Genomic DNA, 13,928 nt, shown 5'->3' with positions numbered 1-13,928 from the left:
TTTGTTCTTTCTGGCATGGCTACCTGTCTGGCACTCAGGTATCAGGAGGCCAGGGATTATCCCTCAGGCAGAGGGGCTGCTGAGGAGCTGAGCTCACAGGTCTATATGCATTTCTGGAGTTTGCCCAGTGAGCCAGTGCAGAGATCCATTTATCAGTGAATTCTTACATTTGGTATCGTGCAGCAAAGGCCCTTTGAAGAGACAGGAAGAAACTGCAATGAAGTGTTTTGTAGGGACAAGTCACAAAAGTCACAACAGTGATTGTGGGCTGCATGTGCATGATATCTGCTGGAGGGGCAACACCCCCCCCAACCTGTACATAAATTCCTGCAACACCTGCTCAGGCTTAGGGAGGCCTGTGGTTCCTGCACTGTCAGGGGTTGGTCTGGATGACCCCCCCGGAGTCCCTTGCAACTTCGCAGCTCTAGGATTCTATGAAATCCAGCTGGCAGCCCTGTTCCATAATCCCAGGCAGTCAGGGAAGAACACTCTGCATATTCTCAGAGGCACTCTTGTCCTGGCACCCAGGTGCCCCCTCCTCACCCATTTAGTCCATTGCTGAGTTCTTTTCCTGATGATCCCAGGGGTCCTGACTAACCCTATATCGTCCCCAATTTGGAGAAGGCCATAACTCTGTGGCACCTGCTTGGCATGCAGCAGGTTGTGGGTGCGAATCCTGGTGCCTCCAAACCATCCCTGAAACCCTGGAGAGAGGCTGGAGGTCAGAGTAGCCAATCCTGAGCTCATTGGGCCAACAGTGCGAGGCCACTGTTAACCTCCAGAGGACCCAGAAAGCCTTGCTTCCCCGCTCCACTTCGAGCAACTCGATTCCCCTCCCCTCTCGGAGGACCCAGGAGTCCGGGCTCCCTTCCAAGGGACCCCTCCCCCCACCCCCACCCCGGTCTCCTCCTTGCTCACAGATCCGTCTGTTCCTCACAGATAAAATGTGAAGCCTCTTCCTGGATCTAATAATAAATGGCCCATTCTTAGCCCCGGATATGAAGGGCGAAGGCGGCTGGGTCTGAAATGCAGTTGCTTCTGAGGCTGAAGCCCATCTCCCCAGAGGCCCCATATAATCAGGGAATTGTAGCATTGGAAGGGACCCCCAAGGCTCATCTAGCCCAACCCCGGGAACACAGAGAGGCCAGTTTCAAGGCTACTGCCCACGTAAACGCTACTGGCCATTTCCCCTCGGCCTTTTAAACCATCCCAGCTCCAAGGGCCTTCTGGCAGTTCCCTCCCTGCAAACAGCCAACTTACAGGGAAGCAGGTAGAGGGCCTTCTCGGTGGTGGCACCTGTCCTGGTCAATGCCTTCCCATCAGATGTCATTGCCATTGGCAATGCAAAAAGCCCCCCCCCCATCTGAAGGCAGCCCTGTTTAGGGAAGTTTTTAATGACTGATGTTTTAATGTATTTTTAATATTTTGTTGGAATCCGCCCAGAGTGGCTGAGGAAACCCAGCCAGATGGGCGGGGTATACATAATAATAAATGATGGTGATGATTTTTAAAATAGCATGAGAAATGCTAATAAAAAAATCAGCCAAAGGGGTAGAAATGTGGGAATGCTGAGGAAAGCAGGAGAGGATATATGGATTAAATTTTATCCCTCCTCACTCAGGCGAGTGAGCAAAGAACAGAAGCACATTTGATGGAAGCAAGTGGATGGATTCCTTGGAATCATTTAAGTTGAGCAATGCAGTCTGGCTTGTCCATCTGGCTTGTCGCTGGCAAATTTCCCCGTTTAATTCCCTCCTCAAAATAATAGCAACAGTCTTGTTCAAAAGCAAGAGTAAAGTTTACTTACATTCAGATCACAGCAGTAAATCGGAAAGGCAGGCTTTGTCTTGTGGTTCCAGTTAAATCTGCAGAGAAAAGAAGTCTGAGCTAAGCCTTGTGGCTTCCAGACTCTGTGAGGATGAGCCATGGGCTGCTGGCAAGACAGCAAAGAAAGAGGATGCGTTTTTTGCAAGATCTGCCGGGGCCACGCCCCTCTACCTGGTCACACCCAGGGGGAGGAGCCTCCAGACCAGGTGTGTCAGGAAGTCCTCCTGGCTGGAGCCCCATTCCCCTGGGGGTCCCCTCTGGGCAAGAGGAAAGGTTGTGTTGGGCTGCATCACTGATGATACATCCCACATACAATACAACATACACATATACACAATTTTTATTCAGCCACCCAGAGTCCCAGCTTGACACAAAGGTTCTGGAAATTCTCCTCTGGTAGGGGCTTCGTCAGGATGTCTGCAGTCATCTCTTTGGCATGGCAGTAAGACATCTCCACAAGTCCATCTTGGACAGCCTCGCAAACACCTGGCGTGGAATTTCTCGCTCTGGGACAGCTTTAGGCAACTCTGGTTTTCTCCCATCAGGCAGACAGGTTCCTTGGTTAGCTGACTGAGCCAGGCCAACTCTCTGCACGCTTCTGTGGCCGCAATGTATTCAGACTCTATGGAAGAGAACGCTATACAATTCTGTATACAGTGGTACCTCTGGATGCAAATGGGATCCGTTCCAGAGCCCCGTTTGCATCCTGAGTAGAACGTAACATGCAACTGCGCCACTACGCGCGTGCGGGTTGTGTTTTGCCACTTCCGCGCATGCGCGTGACATCATTTTGAGCATCTGCGCATGCGCGAGCAGCGAAACCCAGAAGTAACATGTTCCGTTACTTCCGGGTCGCCGTGGAGCGTAACCTGAAAACGCTCAGCCTGAAGCACATTTAACCCGAGGTATGACTGTATAACTGCCCCCCCCCCCATGAAATGGGACCATTTCCAAACATAAACACATAGCCACCTGTGGATTTATAATCAGTCGTGCATCCAGCCCAATCTGCATCAGTAAAACCAATCATTTCAGGATTACTAACAGCTGGTAGTCTTAATTTACAGCTTATTATACCCCTATATTATACGCTATATAGATAGCGAAGAAATCTTTTCACACCCACCCAGCCATATTCAGTGGGAACATTTACCTTTCTACTCAGAATTCCCACTGCATTAGAATCATAGAATCATAGAGTTGGAAGAGACCCCAAGGGTCTTCTGTGCACAGTTCATCCTTGTGGTTTGAGCGCACCACTTTTGCAGACTGAAGTACTGAAAGATTAACCTCATATACACCATTTATTCGCTTGGCTTGGACCACGACCTCACCATTCTTAGTTACTTTGCATTCTCGGTTTCCAAATACTACAGTGGTACCTTGGGTTACAGACACTTCAGGTTACATACGCTTCAGGTTACAGACTCTGCTAACCCAGAAATAGTACCTCAGGTTAAGAACTTTGCTTCAGGATGAGAACAGAAATTGTGCTCCGGTGGCACGGCAGCAGCAGGAGGCCCCATAAGCTAAAGTGCTGCTTCAGGTTAAGAACGGTTTCAGGATAAGAATGGACCTCCAGAACAAATTAAGTACTTAACCCGAGGTACCACTGTACATGAAAACCTTTTCTGTCCTTCTGTTGGGTATTGGGGGTACAGAAATTCATAAGAATGCTAAAAAATTGTTTTCATATGCGATATCTGCAGCAAGGATACTATTAGCCCAAAGATGGAAGCAAGAAGAAATACCATTTAAAGAAGAGTGGCAAGAGAAATTGATGAACTATGCTGAGATGGCGAGGCTAACAGAGAAAATTCGAAAGCAGCAGACCAGACGTTCCTAAAGGAATGGAAGAAGTTTTTGATATATTTGGAAAGCAATTGTAGGGTTAGAAGAAGTTTTGTAAGGAGTAATTTATAAATTATTGTGAAAAGAATTAAGAATAGATGCATTGGAAATTTGAGTTTATAGCAATAATTATAGTAACAAAAGGCATAATTATAAAGACTTTAGAAAACCAGCAGTCGAGGATGAAGGAAGTCTTAGGCTGCGATAGCCAAAAATTTTAAAATGTTAAAAGGATGTTATGGTGGAAAATATGTGTAAAAACTAATAAAAAAATATTTTTTAAAAAGAAAGAAAACCTTTTCTGCCCAAAGTAGACACACTGAGCATATTGCAAATCAGTTCTGGAACAGAGGGAACGAATGTACCACCTGCAACTTCAATATCATCACCTTGTGATTTATCAATATTATCTTCAAAGAAGTCCTTATTATATGAAAAATGGGACGTTGCCCCGCTAACTTGATTTGTTTTCGTGATTATTAGCAGTTAAGCACTTTTCTGGCAAAAGCAAGGATGCTGATAATTCCTCTTCTTTTCCTTTTCTTGCTTAAAAGGAAGGGGTTTTGGTGTTTTTGGAGCTCTGCAGTTCTTCGCAATGTGGCCTCCTTTGTGGCAATTAAAACACACAACTTTCTTAGGTGTGCCTTTGGCCTTCGCATGATGTCTAGAGACATAATCGGTGTCACTGCTCCTTAGGTTTCTGACTGGAGACTCGTCTCTCCCTTGGCACTTCTGCCTCCAATAGGCAATCACTTCTTTAAAAGTTGATTGGCCTTTATCCTCCCTTAAGTAAGCAAATGTATCAAATTTGGGTCCCAGTGTTGCTAGGAAACACGCAACCTTTTGGTCTTCATCAAATGGACGCTCAGTCAGTTGTATTTTCTGCAGTATAGCCGTAAATTCATTCACATGTTTTGAAAACTCTGCTTTAGAATTCATTCTAAGCTTTAAAAGATCGCGTATTAATCTTCTCCATTGAGCACACTTACTGATGTTTCCAGACGAACGCTCCCATTCACTCTTCACGCTGCCTCCATACATCCGCTCCAAATCATTTAAAATTTGCGCAGCATGGTCTCTACTGTCAATTAGCGACAAATGTTCATCTTCAAGCCCATCTAATATGGTTACCTTGGCTTTGCTGTTTTGCGATTTCCACAACTCAATTCTAGCCAAATCTTCTTCGCTCGTGCCAGTAGGCATGGGATTTTCAATTGCATCTAAATTCCCTTCCGCTTCAAGGATCACCACCAGACGCTTTTTCCAAATAAGAAAATTGTGTTCATTTAACTTAGGCATTGCTCGGTATCCGTAACCGGAGAAAGCTGCACTCGCCATCTCAAAATCTGAAAAATATTCAAAATTTGAGAAAATTGTTGCAGGAAGTTATGTATAGGTTGGGGGGGGTGTTTGCCCCTCCAGCAGATATCCTGCACATGCAGCCCACTACCAAAACCAGCACAATCGCTTTTGTGACTTGTCCCCACAAAACACTTCATCACAGTTTCTTCCTATCTATTCATAGGGCCTTTGCTGCACGATACCAAATGTAAAAATTCACTGATCAATGGATCTATGTACTGGCTCACTGGGGAAACTTCAGAAATGCATCTAGACAGGTGAGCTCAGCTCCTCAGCAGCCCCTCTGCCTGAGTGATAACCCCTGACATCCTGATACCTGAGTGCCAGAGAGATAGCCATTCCAGAAAGAACAAACCCAGATGAAGGCAAAAGGGTGGGATTCACTTGGCTGGGAAACAGGGAAATGTAAAGATCTATTTTGTTCCACTTGAGGGGTGTTTGGTGGAGGGCAAGGGGAACCATGGGGCAGGGTCCAGGATGCTCAGGTTACTGCCACTAGACCTCCCCTTTCATGATGTAACCGTGATGTACGAGTGATGTAGTTTGGGGGGGGGGGTGAGCAGCTAATAAAAGTTTGGGTTCTCTTTTGTTCGGGGCTTCCATCTTGTTCCACCTGGTGGCAGGTGGGAGTCCTGTCGCGACAGCCTTCAATCAAGACCAAGCCACTGGCTGCTGTTTTGCTCTGGTATTCCTGGCTGGGGTCCTTGTTCTTTTGTCCATGGGGGACCCTCAGATTTCTCCGTTAACATTGTCAACATTCAAAATCAAAACCTCAAAATTCAAAGCAACTTTTCACTGCCTCGTGAACGGAGGGGAGCTTAATCCCCCCACACAATGGAACAATAGACCATGTGTTTACCAGGAAGTAGAAAAAAATACTTTTCAGCTCAGGATCTCAATCCAGTGCCATCCACCAAAAATACTCAAAAATACTCAACTCTGGGCCCCATAACCCTTTGTGGGAATGCTGAGGAAAGCAGGAGAGGATATATGGATTAAATTTTATCCCTCCTCACTCAGGCGAGTGAGCAAAGAACAGAAGCACATTTGCTGGAAGCAAGTGGATGGATTCCTTGGAATCATTTAAGTTGAGCAATGCAGTCTGGCTTGTCCATCTGGCTTGTCGCTGGCAAATTTCCCCGCTTAATTCCCTCATCAAAATAATAATAACTACACAGCAGTCTTGTTCAAAAGCAAGAGTAAAGTTTACTTACATTCAGATCACAGCAGTAAATCGGAAAGGCAGGCTTTGTCTTGTGGTTCCAGTTAAATCTGCAGAGAAAAGAAGTCTGAGCTAAGCCTAAGACGTTCTCCCTTGTGGCTTCCAGACTCTGTGAGGATGAGCCATGGGCTGCTGGCAAGACAGCAAAGAAAGAGGATGAGTTTTGCAGGTTCTGTCGGGGCCACGCCCCTCTACCTGGCCACGCCCAGGGGGAGGGGCCTCCAGACCAGGTGTGCCAGGAAGTCCTCCTGGCTGGAGCCCCATTCCCCTGGGGGTCCCCTCCGGGCAAGAGGAAATCTTGTCTTTGGCTGCATCAGTGATGATAACATCCCATAGGGTTACCACGCCTCGTTAGGGAAATCAAAGACCTTCTCGGATAAATCCTATTTCTCCCGTCTCTGGATTCTTAACTCGTGTCTTTTCTCGTTTGCAGTGGAATAATTCTGAACCCCGGTAACTGGGAATCATGAGTGAGTCCGGAGCGGGGCTGCCGCTGCCTCCTCCAGTTCTTACTTTATTCATTTCACAAAACCTATATACGCCACTTGACTGTAATAAAAGAAAAGGAGACTCGGAGAGGTTTGCAAAAAGAGGTAAAACGGGGAAATTTAGAGAGAAATCCACAGCCGTGCTATAAAAGGTACAAAAGATGAAAGCGCTGAAACTATTTTACACTCGTCTCAGTTTTCTAAGCGACTGGGGACAGGCTTGCCTGTTGTTAGCAGGTGCTGAAAATGCAGGGAAGGCGCCTTCTGGATCTCAAGAGGCAGGGAGTTCCGCAGGGCAGCCGCTGCCACACGAAACCCCAGTTGACGGGAGCCCTAATCTGGTGCTGGCAGACTTGGGTTCAGTTCCTCGCCCAGGAAAGTCCCAGTCTTGTCTTTTGCTTGGGGAGGGCGCTGGAAGGGGAGGCGGGCGGTGGGGGCTCAGGAAGCCACAGAGGGTCTTCCGCTGCTCAGGGCGCAGGAGATTGGGCTGTGGGTTCGAGTCAGGGCGCCAGAGAGCGAGCGAGCGAGCGAGCGAGCAAGGCGTTGAGTGGGACCAGGAGAAGCGCAGGAGGAAGGTAAGATTGGGGGGGGGGGGAGAGAGACGTTCATTTTTTGCGGAGGGGAGGGAGTTCTGCTGGAAGACCCCACGGTCTGCTCTTGCCAACCCGGCCGGAAAAGCAGCGGGCAAGCTTTTGGGTGCAACAGAATTCCTCGTCAGGCTGGAACGAGAAGGGGAAACCATGTTCTTGGCTGTGGCGAGAAAGTTTGTGGTTCGCACGCTGGAGAATGGGGTGCTTGTTCTGCAGTCAGGATTGATTGATTGATTGATTGATTGATTGATTACCCAGCCTTCATCCTAAGGTCCCAGGACGCATCAAAACACAATATAATTAAAAACGCCTTTAAGTAACTGAACCACCACAGAAATAAGGCGGATCATAAAAAATAGCCCTCGAGTGTCAAAAGAAGTCAAGCCAGAGAACGAGAGTCTTCGGCAAGGCGACGCTCCTTAGGCAGGGAGTTCCACAGGTCAGGGTCGCCACAGAGAAGGCAGGCCCCCTCCCCCCAGAATGTCACCCCCCACCAAGGCTCCAAGGAGAGAGGGAATCCCGAGGGGCCCCCTCTGCTCCCCTCAGCACTTGGGAGGGTCTGGAGGGAGTGAGGGGGGTCTTTCAGGTGTTTGGGGGTCGTGAATACTTCAGGGCTTGGAACCTCAGTGTGAGCATCTTGAACTGGGCCCGGAAATGAAACGGGCAACCAGCGCTGCTGTTTTGAAACAGAGGTGATGGAAGGTGATTGTGGCCCTGGAAAGGCACCCAAGGGTCATCTAGTCCAACCCCCTTTGATGCAGGAACTTGAACTGAAGCATCCAGGACAGATGGGCCCCCAATGGTCAGGGATGATGGGAGTTGTAGTCTGGCAAGAGCGGGAGGAGGGGGGCACAATTTCCCCACCCCTCCTGGGGCAGAAGAAATTCGTTAAATCCAGCTTCGTCTCTCCTCGCCAGAAGAGGAGGCTCGCTTCCCCCCTTCAGGGATTCCCCTTATTCCGGCTGTTGGGTGTCAAGCCTCCTGGGGCTTCCCACTGGAATTAAGAGGCAAGACCAGGGGCCTGAAGACCCCCCCCCCGCCTCCCCAGGAGACCAGCCTGTGTTTCTGGGTCGCCCCCCCCCCCCAGAGGCACCTCAAAGCCATTTCCCTCGGGGTTTCTGCTTGGAAGGTCACAATCCAGCCGAGCTGAATTTGGGGCGCATCTGGACATTTGAGGTTCCATCCAGTTTGGCGAACAGCATCAGCCCAAAGGAAAGTGTGTGTGTGTGTGTGGTGTGTGTGTGAGAGAGAGAGATCGACCCACAAGGAAACCACCCTAACTCGGAATCGCTTGCAGAAATGTTTGGTTGCATAGCAGGGGGCTAGACTAGATGTCCCTTGAGGGTCTCTTCAAATTCCCTTGTGTGGTGGAATATAGTTCCCTCCATTGCCTGTTGGAAAACCTTCTCTGAGACAGGATGCATTTGCTCGGGGGCTCATAGGACCCCTGCTCCCCCTTCTCTGACGTCAGAGGCCCTTCTCCCTGGCCTGCCCCTCGGGATCCCCGGCTGGGCAAGTCCTGGGTGCAGGCTGGGCGGGGGACACGGCAGTGATGCTGCTGCAGTTGCTGGCAGGAAGCCCAAGAGACACCCCCCCCCATAAAAAAGGTAAGTGAGGAGCGCACACACCTCTCTCAGCATGCAGAAGGAAAGCTGGCTTGGCTCCCCAAGGAGAAGGAACAGTATTCTGCACGTGCTCAGAGACAACCTTGTTCTTTGCTCGAGGCGATGCGCTCAAACTCAGCACACGCGCCTCCGTGCGCCCTTTCCCCCTGACATCCCAGACGGGCCTGAACAGGGTTCCCACCTCATCCTCAGGACCGTGGGTGCGCGCCATCCTAACGCAGAGGTGCGGCGTCACCTGCACATGGCTGCACCTAGTGTGCGCGATGTCACACGCACCATGTGCAGCAGGCATGTACCTGGGGCATCGCAGGTCCGTGTTGCAGCGGCCAGCGGTGGCAGCTCCTCTCCCCCCCCCCCTGCAGCCAGCGAGACCCCCTTCTCCTTGGGGAGGGACTCGGGGACCCTTCTGCCTCTGTGTCCGAGCCCCCCACGGAAAGTGGGCCTCGCTGGCTGGCTCCGGGGGGGGGGGAGCTGAACTGTTTCTCTTGGAGGCAGGACCACTGCCGCCTGCCAGCTTTGCCCACTGACTTTGGGGGTGCCCGCCCCCCCCAATTATATTCTTCTGGGTGCCCAAGCCCCCCTGGAGTTGGCTCCTCTGTGACTGCCTGCCTTCCTCTCTCCCGCCTCCCCAGCGATGCTGCCTTGCGCCCTGCGCCTCCTTCTGGCGACCCTGGTGGCTGTGGCCGGAGCCCCCCCGGAGGCCGCGCCGCCCTGCGAGTCCGAGATGAACAAGATCAAGGACCTGCTGCAGGTGAGCTGCGCGGGGCGGGGGCTGAGCAGCGTCCCCCCCGGGCTGCCCACGGACACGGGCATCTTGCTGCTGGGCTCCAACCGCCTGAGCCGCGTCTCGCTGGCCTCCTTCCAGCACCTGAGCGCGCTGGTGGAGCTCGACCTGTCCAACAACAGCCTGAGCGCCCTGGACACCGGCGGCGCCTCGCTGCCCGGCCTCCAGCAGCTCGACCTGTCGCACAACGGCCTGCAGAGCCTGCCCGCCTTGCACGGGATGCCCGCGCTGAAGCGCCTGGCCCTGGCGCACAACGCGCTCTCGCGGCTGCCGGCGGGGGGATTCCGCGCCCTGCGCGCCCTGGAGGATCTGGAGCTGCAGGGCAACGGGATCCGGGATCTGCCCGAGGGAGCCTTCCAGGGGCTGCAGAAGCTGAGGGACCTGGACCTGGCCGACAACCTGCTGGAGGAGCTGCCCGGGGGGCTGCTGGCCGGGCTGGGCAACCTCGAGATCCTGCGCCTGGAGAGGAACCGGCTGCAGAGGGTGCCCGACCGCTTCTTCCCCGAGAAGAACTACTTCGCCTACCTGTACCTGGCGGGGAACCCCTGGCTGTGCGACTGCGCGCTGGTCTACCTGCGCGACTACATCCTGGAGTACGAGACCAGCGTGTATACTCGCGTGCAAGGCCCCGGGAAGGAGATCACCGAGAACAAGCCCGAGAGCGTGGAGTGCCAGGCGCCCGCGCCCGAGAAGGGGCGCCCCGTCATGCACTTCCAGGCGCACTGCCAGGGCCCCGAGGGAGACAGCGACGGGGGCCAAGGGGAAGGGGGCGCCGCCACCCCTGAGCCCCACGACACTGTCCACACGACACTGGTCTCCAGCACCGCGGCGCCGGCCACGCGTGTCCGCACCCCACCCTCCACCGCCGCGCCGACCACGAGTATCCGCACCCCACCCTCCACCGCCGCGCCGACCACGAGTGTCCGCACCCCACCCTCCACCGCCGCGCCGACCACGCGTGTCCGCACCCCACCCTCCACCACCGCGCCGACCACGAGTATCCGCACTCCACCCTCCACCGCCGCGCCGACCACGCGTGTCCGCACCCCACCCTCCACCGCCGCGCCGACCACGAGTATCCGCACCCCACCCTCCACCGCCGCGCCGACCACGCGTGTCCACACCACACCCTCCACCTCCGCGCCGACCACGAGTGTCCGCACCCCACCCTCCACCGCAGCACCGACCACGAGTGCCCGCACCACACCTTCCACTGCCGCGCCGACCACGCGTGTTCGCACTCCACCCTCCACCGCAGCACCGACCACGAGTGCCCGCACCACACCTTCCACTGCCGCGGCGACCACGCGTGTTCGCACCCCGCCCTCCACCGCAGCACCGACCACGAGTGCCCGCACCACACCTTCCACTGCCGCGCCGACCACGCGTGTCCGCACCCCACCCTCCACCGCAGCACCGACCACGAGCGTCGCCACACTTGCTCCCAGCACCACCGCACCATCTCCCCGTGTCCCCACTACGGCTCCAGAAAACCTCCCCGGTCCTGTTCTCACCTCCACCCCGGAGCCAGTCCCTTCCACAAGTCGCATGCTGCCCGCATCAACTCTCCAACCCCTTCCGACGGCGATGGCTGCCACTTCCCATCCTCTGCCAAGTGCCGCGGCCTCGCCAGCCCTGCCACCTCTCAGCACTCCTGCTCCCAGTCGCTGCCCTCCTCCCGCCCCTTGCCACTGCTCCTTGCTGCCAGCCACAGCCCCGCAGCGGAGTTGGCACTGGTCGCCCAGGACTTGGGCCGGCTGGCTGGCTGCCCACTGCTGCCTGGTGCGCCTGATCCTCTACGCTGCCTGCCTGGCACTGGCAGTGCTGCCCACCTTGGCTCTGCTGTGCTGGTTGGGGTGGCTGTGTGCCAGCTTGCAGCGCCCAACCCTGCGAGGTGGGCCGGGGCCCCGGCTGGTCAAGTACCGCCAGCTGCAGAAGATGGGCGCTCCCCGAGGGGGGCAGCTGGAGCGGCCCCAGGCGCAGAGTCCTCTCGCCATGCCCCGCACCTACCGCGTCTGCAAGGTGTTTGAGGCCGCCCCCTCCCGCCACGTCAGCTGGCTCTTCGTCAGCCTGCCGGGGCCAACGCAAAAGTGGCCCTGGCAACGCAGGCGAGGCCGGGCGCCCTCTGCCTACAGCTTGGATCGCGGGCAAGACGCCATTGGAGCTGTGCGGGTGAAGCATGGCACCGCCACTTTGTAGGGAGGTCCTGCGAGTGCAGGGATGGAGAATCGTAGAATCGGAAGGGACCCCGAGGGTCATCTAGTCCGACCCCCGGCAATGCAGGAATCTCAGCTAGAGCATCCATGACAGATGGGACACCCAGCCGTCTTAAAAACCTCCAAGGAAGGAAGGTGGGTGTTTCCATTTAGAGGCAGGGTCTTTTTGCATTAAAAGAGAGAAAATGAATTTGTAATATCAGGATTCGAAGAGTGAAAATAAAAAGTGGTTTCCAGAAGATAGAATGGCTGGATTTTTCTGAGTGGATACTGCATTTAGCTGCAGGACAGAGAACCAGAAGTCCTTCCATATTATCTTTCTTTAATCTCTCCTCTCTCCTCCTCTTCTTGCTTTCCTCTCTCTCATTTTCTTTTCTTCTTTCTGCCTTTCTTTTCTTTTTTAGATTAGATAGCTGTTTTATTTCAGTGTTTTATTAAAAAATATGCTTTGTAATGGGTATGAACTGCTGTATATTTTGGAATAAGTACAGTGGTACCTTGGGTTACATACGCTTCAGGTTACAGATGCGATATGATATCTTTATTGTCATTGTCCCATACAGAACAATGAAATTGAAAAATCTACCTAAGACATTCAAAACCCCTAAAAAAACTCTGAAACCCCATTTTAAAATACAATATACTATAGAGACTCCTTATGCTGCGTTTGGAACTAAAATCGCATTTGGATAGAAACTGTTTCTCAGGCGGCTAGTCCTGGTCTTTATAACCCTGTACCTTCTTCCAGAAGGCAGAAGCTGAAAGAGATCGTTTCCGGGGTGCGCACTATCCTGCGCGATCTCTGCCGCTTTCTTATGGCACCAGGAAGCATAGATTTGATCCAAGGTGGGAAGAGGGCACCCAATTATTCTCTCCGCAGTCTTTACAACCCTGGACAGCATTGTTTTCCCCCCGACGGTGCAGCTCCCAAACCACACACACAGAAACAGTACCTCGGGTTAAGAACTTTGCTTCAGGATGAAAACAGAAATTGTGCTCCAGCGGCGCGGCGGCAGCAGGAGGCCCCATTAGCTAAAGTGGTGCTTCAGGTTAAGAACAGTTTCAAGTTATGAACGGACCTCTGGAACGAATTAAGTTTTTAAACCGAGGTACCACTGTACCAATATGTTTTTTTTCCTAAGCACATATGCAAATGCGCACATAGAGATATTTACTAAAAAGTGGGGGGCGGGGCGGACACACAGTCACTGTTTGAACATAGGGAGAGCCTGCTGGGTCCGGCCAAAGGGGACCCACCAAATCCAGCATGGGGCTCTCACAGTGGCCAACTTGATGCCCAATATGGGAAACTAGCATGCAGGATTTGAGCATAACAACCGCTCCCCAGTCCTGGGGTTCCCAAGTATTATTGTCCAGCTGCCCTCGGCTGCCCTCTCCTCCTCCATGAATTTGTCCCATCCTTTTTTAAAGCCATCCAGGTTAGTGGCCTTCCCTGCCCCCAGTGGCAGGCAGTTCCATAAGCTTAACTCTGCACTGCGCAAAGAAGGGTTTTGTTTTACCTGCCCAGCACCTTCCAGCATTCAGCTTCATGGCTTGACCATGTGGGAGAAAAACATTTCTCTAGCTACTTTATCCAGGCGATGCATTATTTTATAAACTTCTAGCTTGCAGCCAGAAAAGGGGTCAGAGGAACTCACTCCCACTGTTTCAGATGCCTCCCTGCGAAACCCAATCTCAGAGCAGGAGACTCTTCCATCTCAGAGTCGTGGGTTTGAGCCCCACGTTGGGGGGAAAAGGTTCCCCCATTGCAGGGGGGTGGGGGTTGGGCTAGATGACTCTGGTGGTCCCTTCCAGCTCAGCAGTTCTTGTTGTTGTTTAGTCGTTTAGTCGTGTCCGCCTCTTCGTGACCCCTGGACTAGAGCACGCCAGGCACTCCTGTCTTCCCCTGACTCCCGCAGTTTGGTCAGACTCATGCTGGTAGCTTCGAGAACACTGTCCCACC

The 13,928-nt window shown here is 53.1% G+C and overlaps 1 protein-coding gene and 1 long non-coding RNA gene across 2 annotated transcripts; one reads left to right on the top strand and one right to left on the bottom strand.

The window, feature by feature from the left end:
• Window positions 1–3,728: 3,728 nt before the first annotated feature.
• Window positions 3,729–6,873, bottom strand: LOC310829148. The gene is made up of 2 exons (XR_014557192.1): window positions 6,255–6,873; window positions 3,729–5,024 (listed from the first exon to the last, which is right to left on the bottom strand). It is a non-coding gene; the product is annotated as an uncharacterized lncRNA (long non-coding RNA).
• A 2,696-nt stretch (window positions 6,874–9,569) lies between these two features.
• LOC310830877 (uncharacterized protein) lies at window positions 9,570–13,713 on the top strand (the record flags this gene model as incomplete). Its single annotated transcript, XM_083710710.1, has 2 exons — window positions 9,570–11,961; window positions 13,188–13,713. A coding segment is annotated over one exon (2,379 nt), but the record flags the coding sequence as incomplete, so codon positions are not given.
• Between the last annotated feature and the right edge of the window lie 215 nt (window positions 13,714–13,928).

Source organism: Podarcis gaigeae (genome assembly GCF_964106915.1).
Source record: "Podarcis gaigeae genome assembly, chromosome: 13".
Classification (NCBI taxonomy): Eukaryota; Metazoa; Chordata; class Lepidosauria; order Squamata; family Lacertidae; genus Podarcis; species Podarcis gaigeae.
Note: the sequence above shows the minus strand (reverse complement) of the source record. Positions and strands in the feature narration are given on the sequence as shown.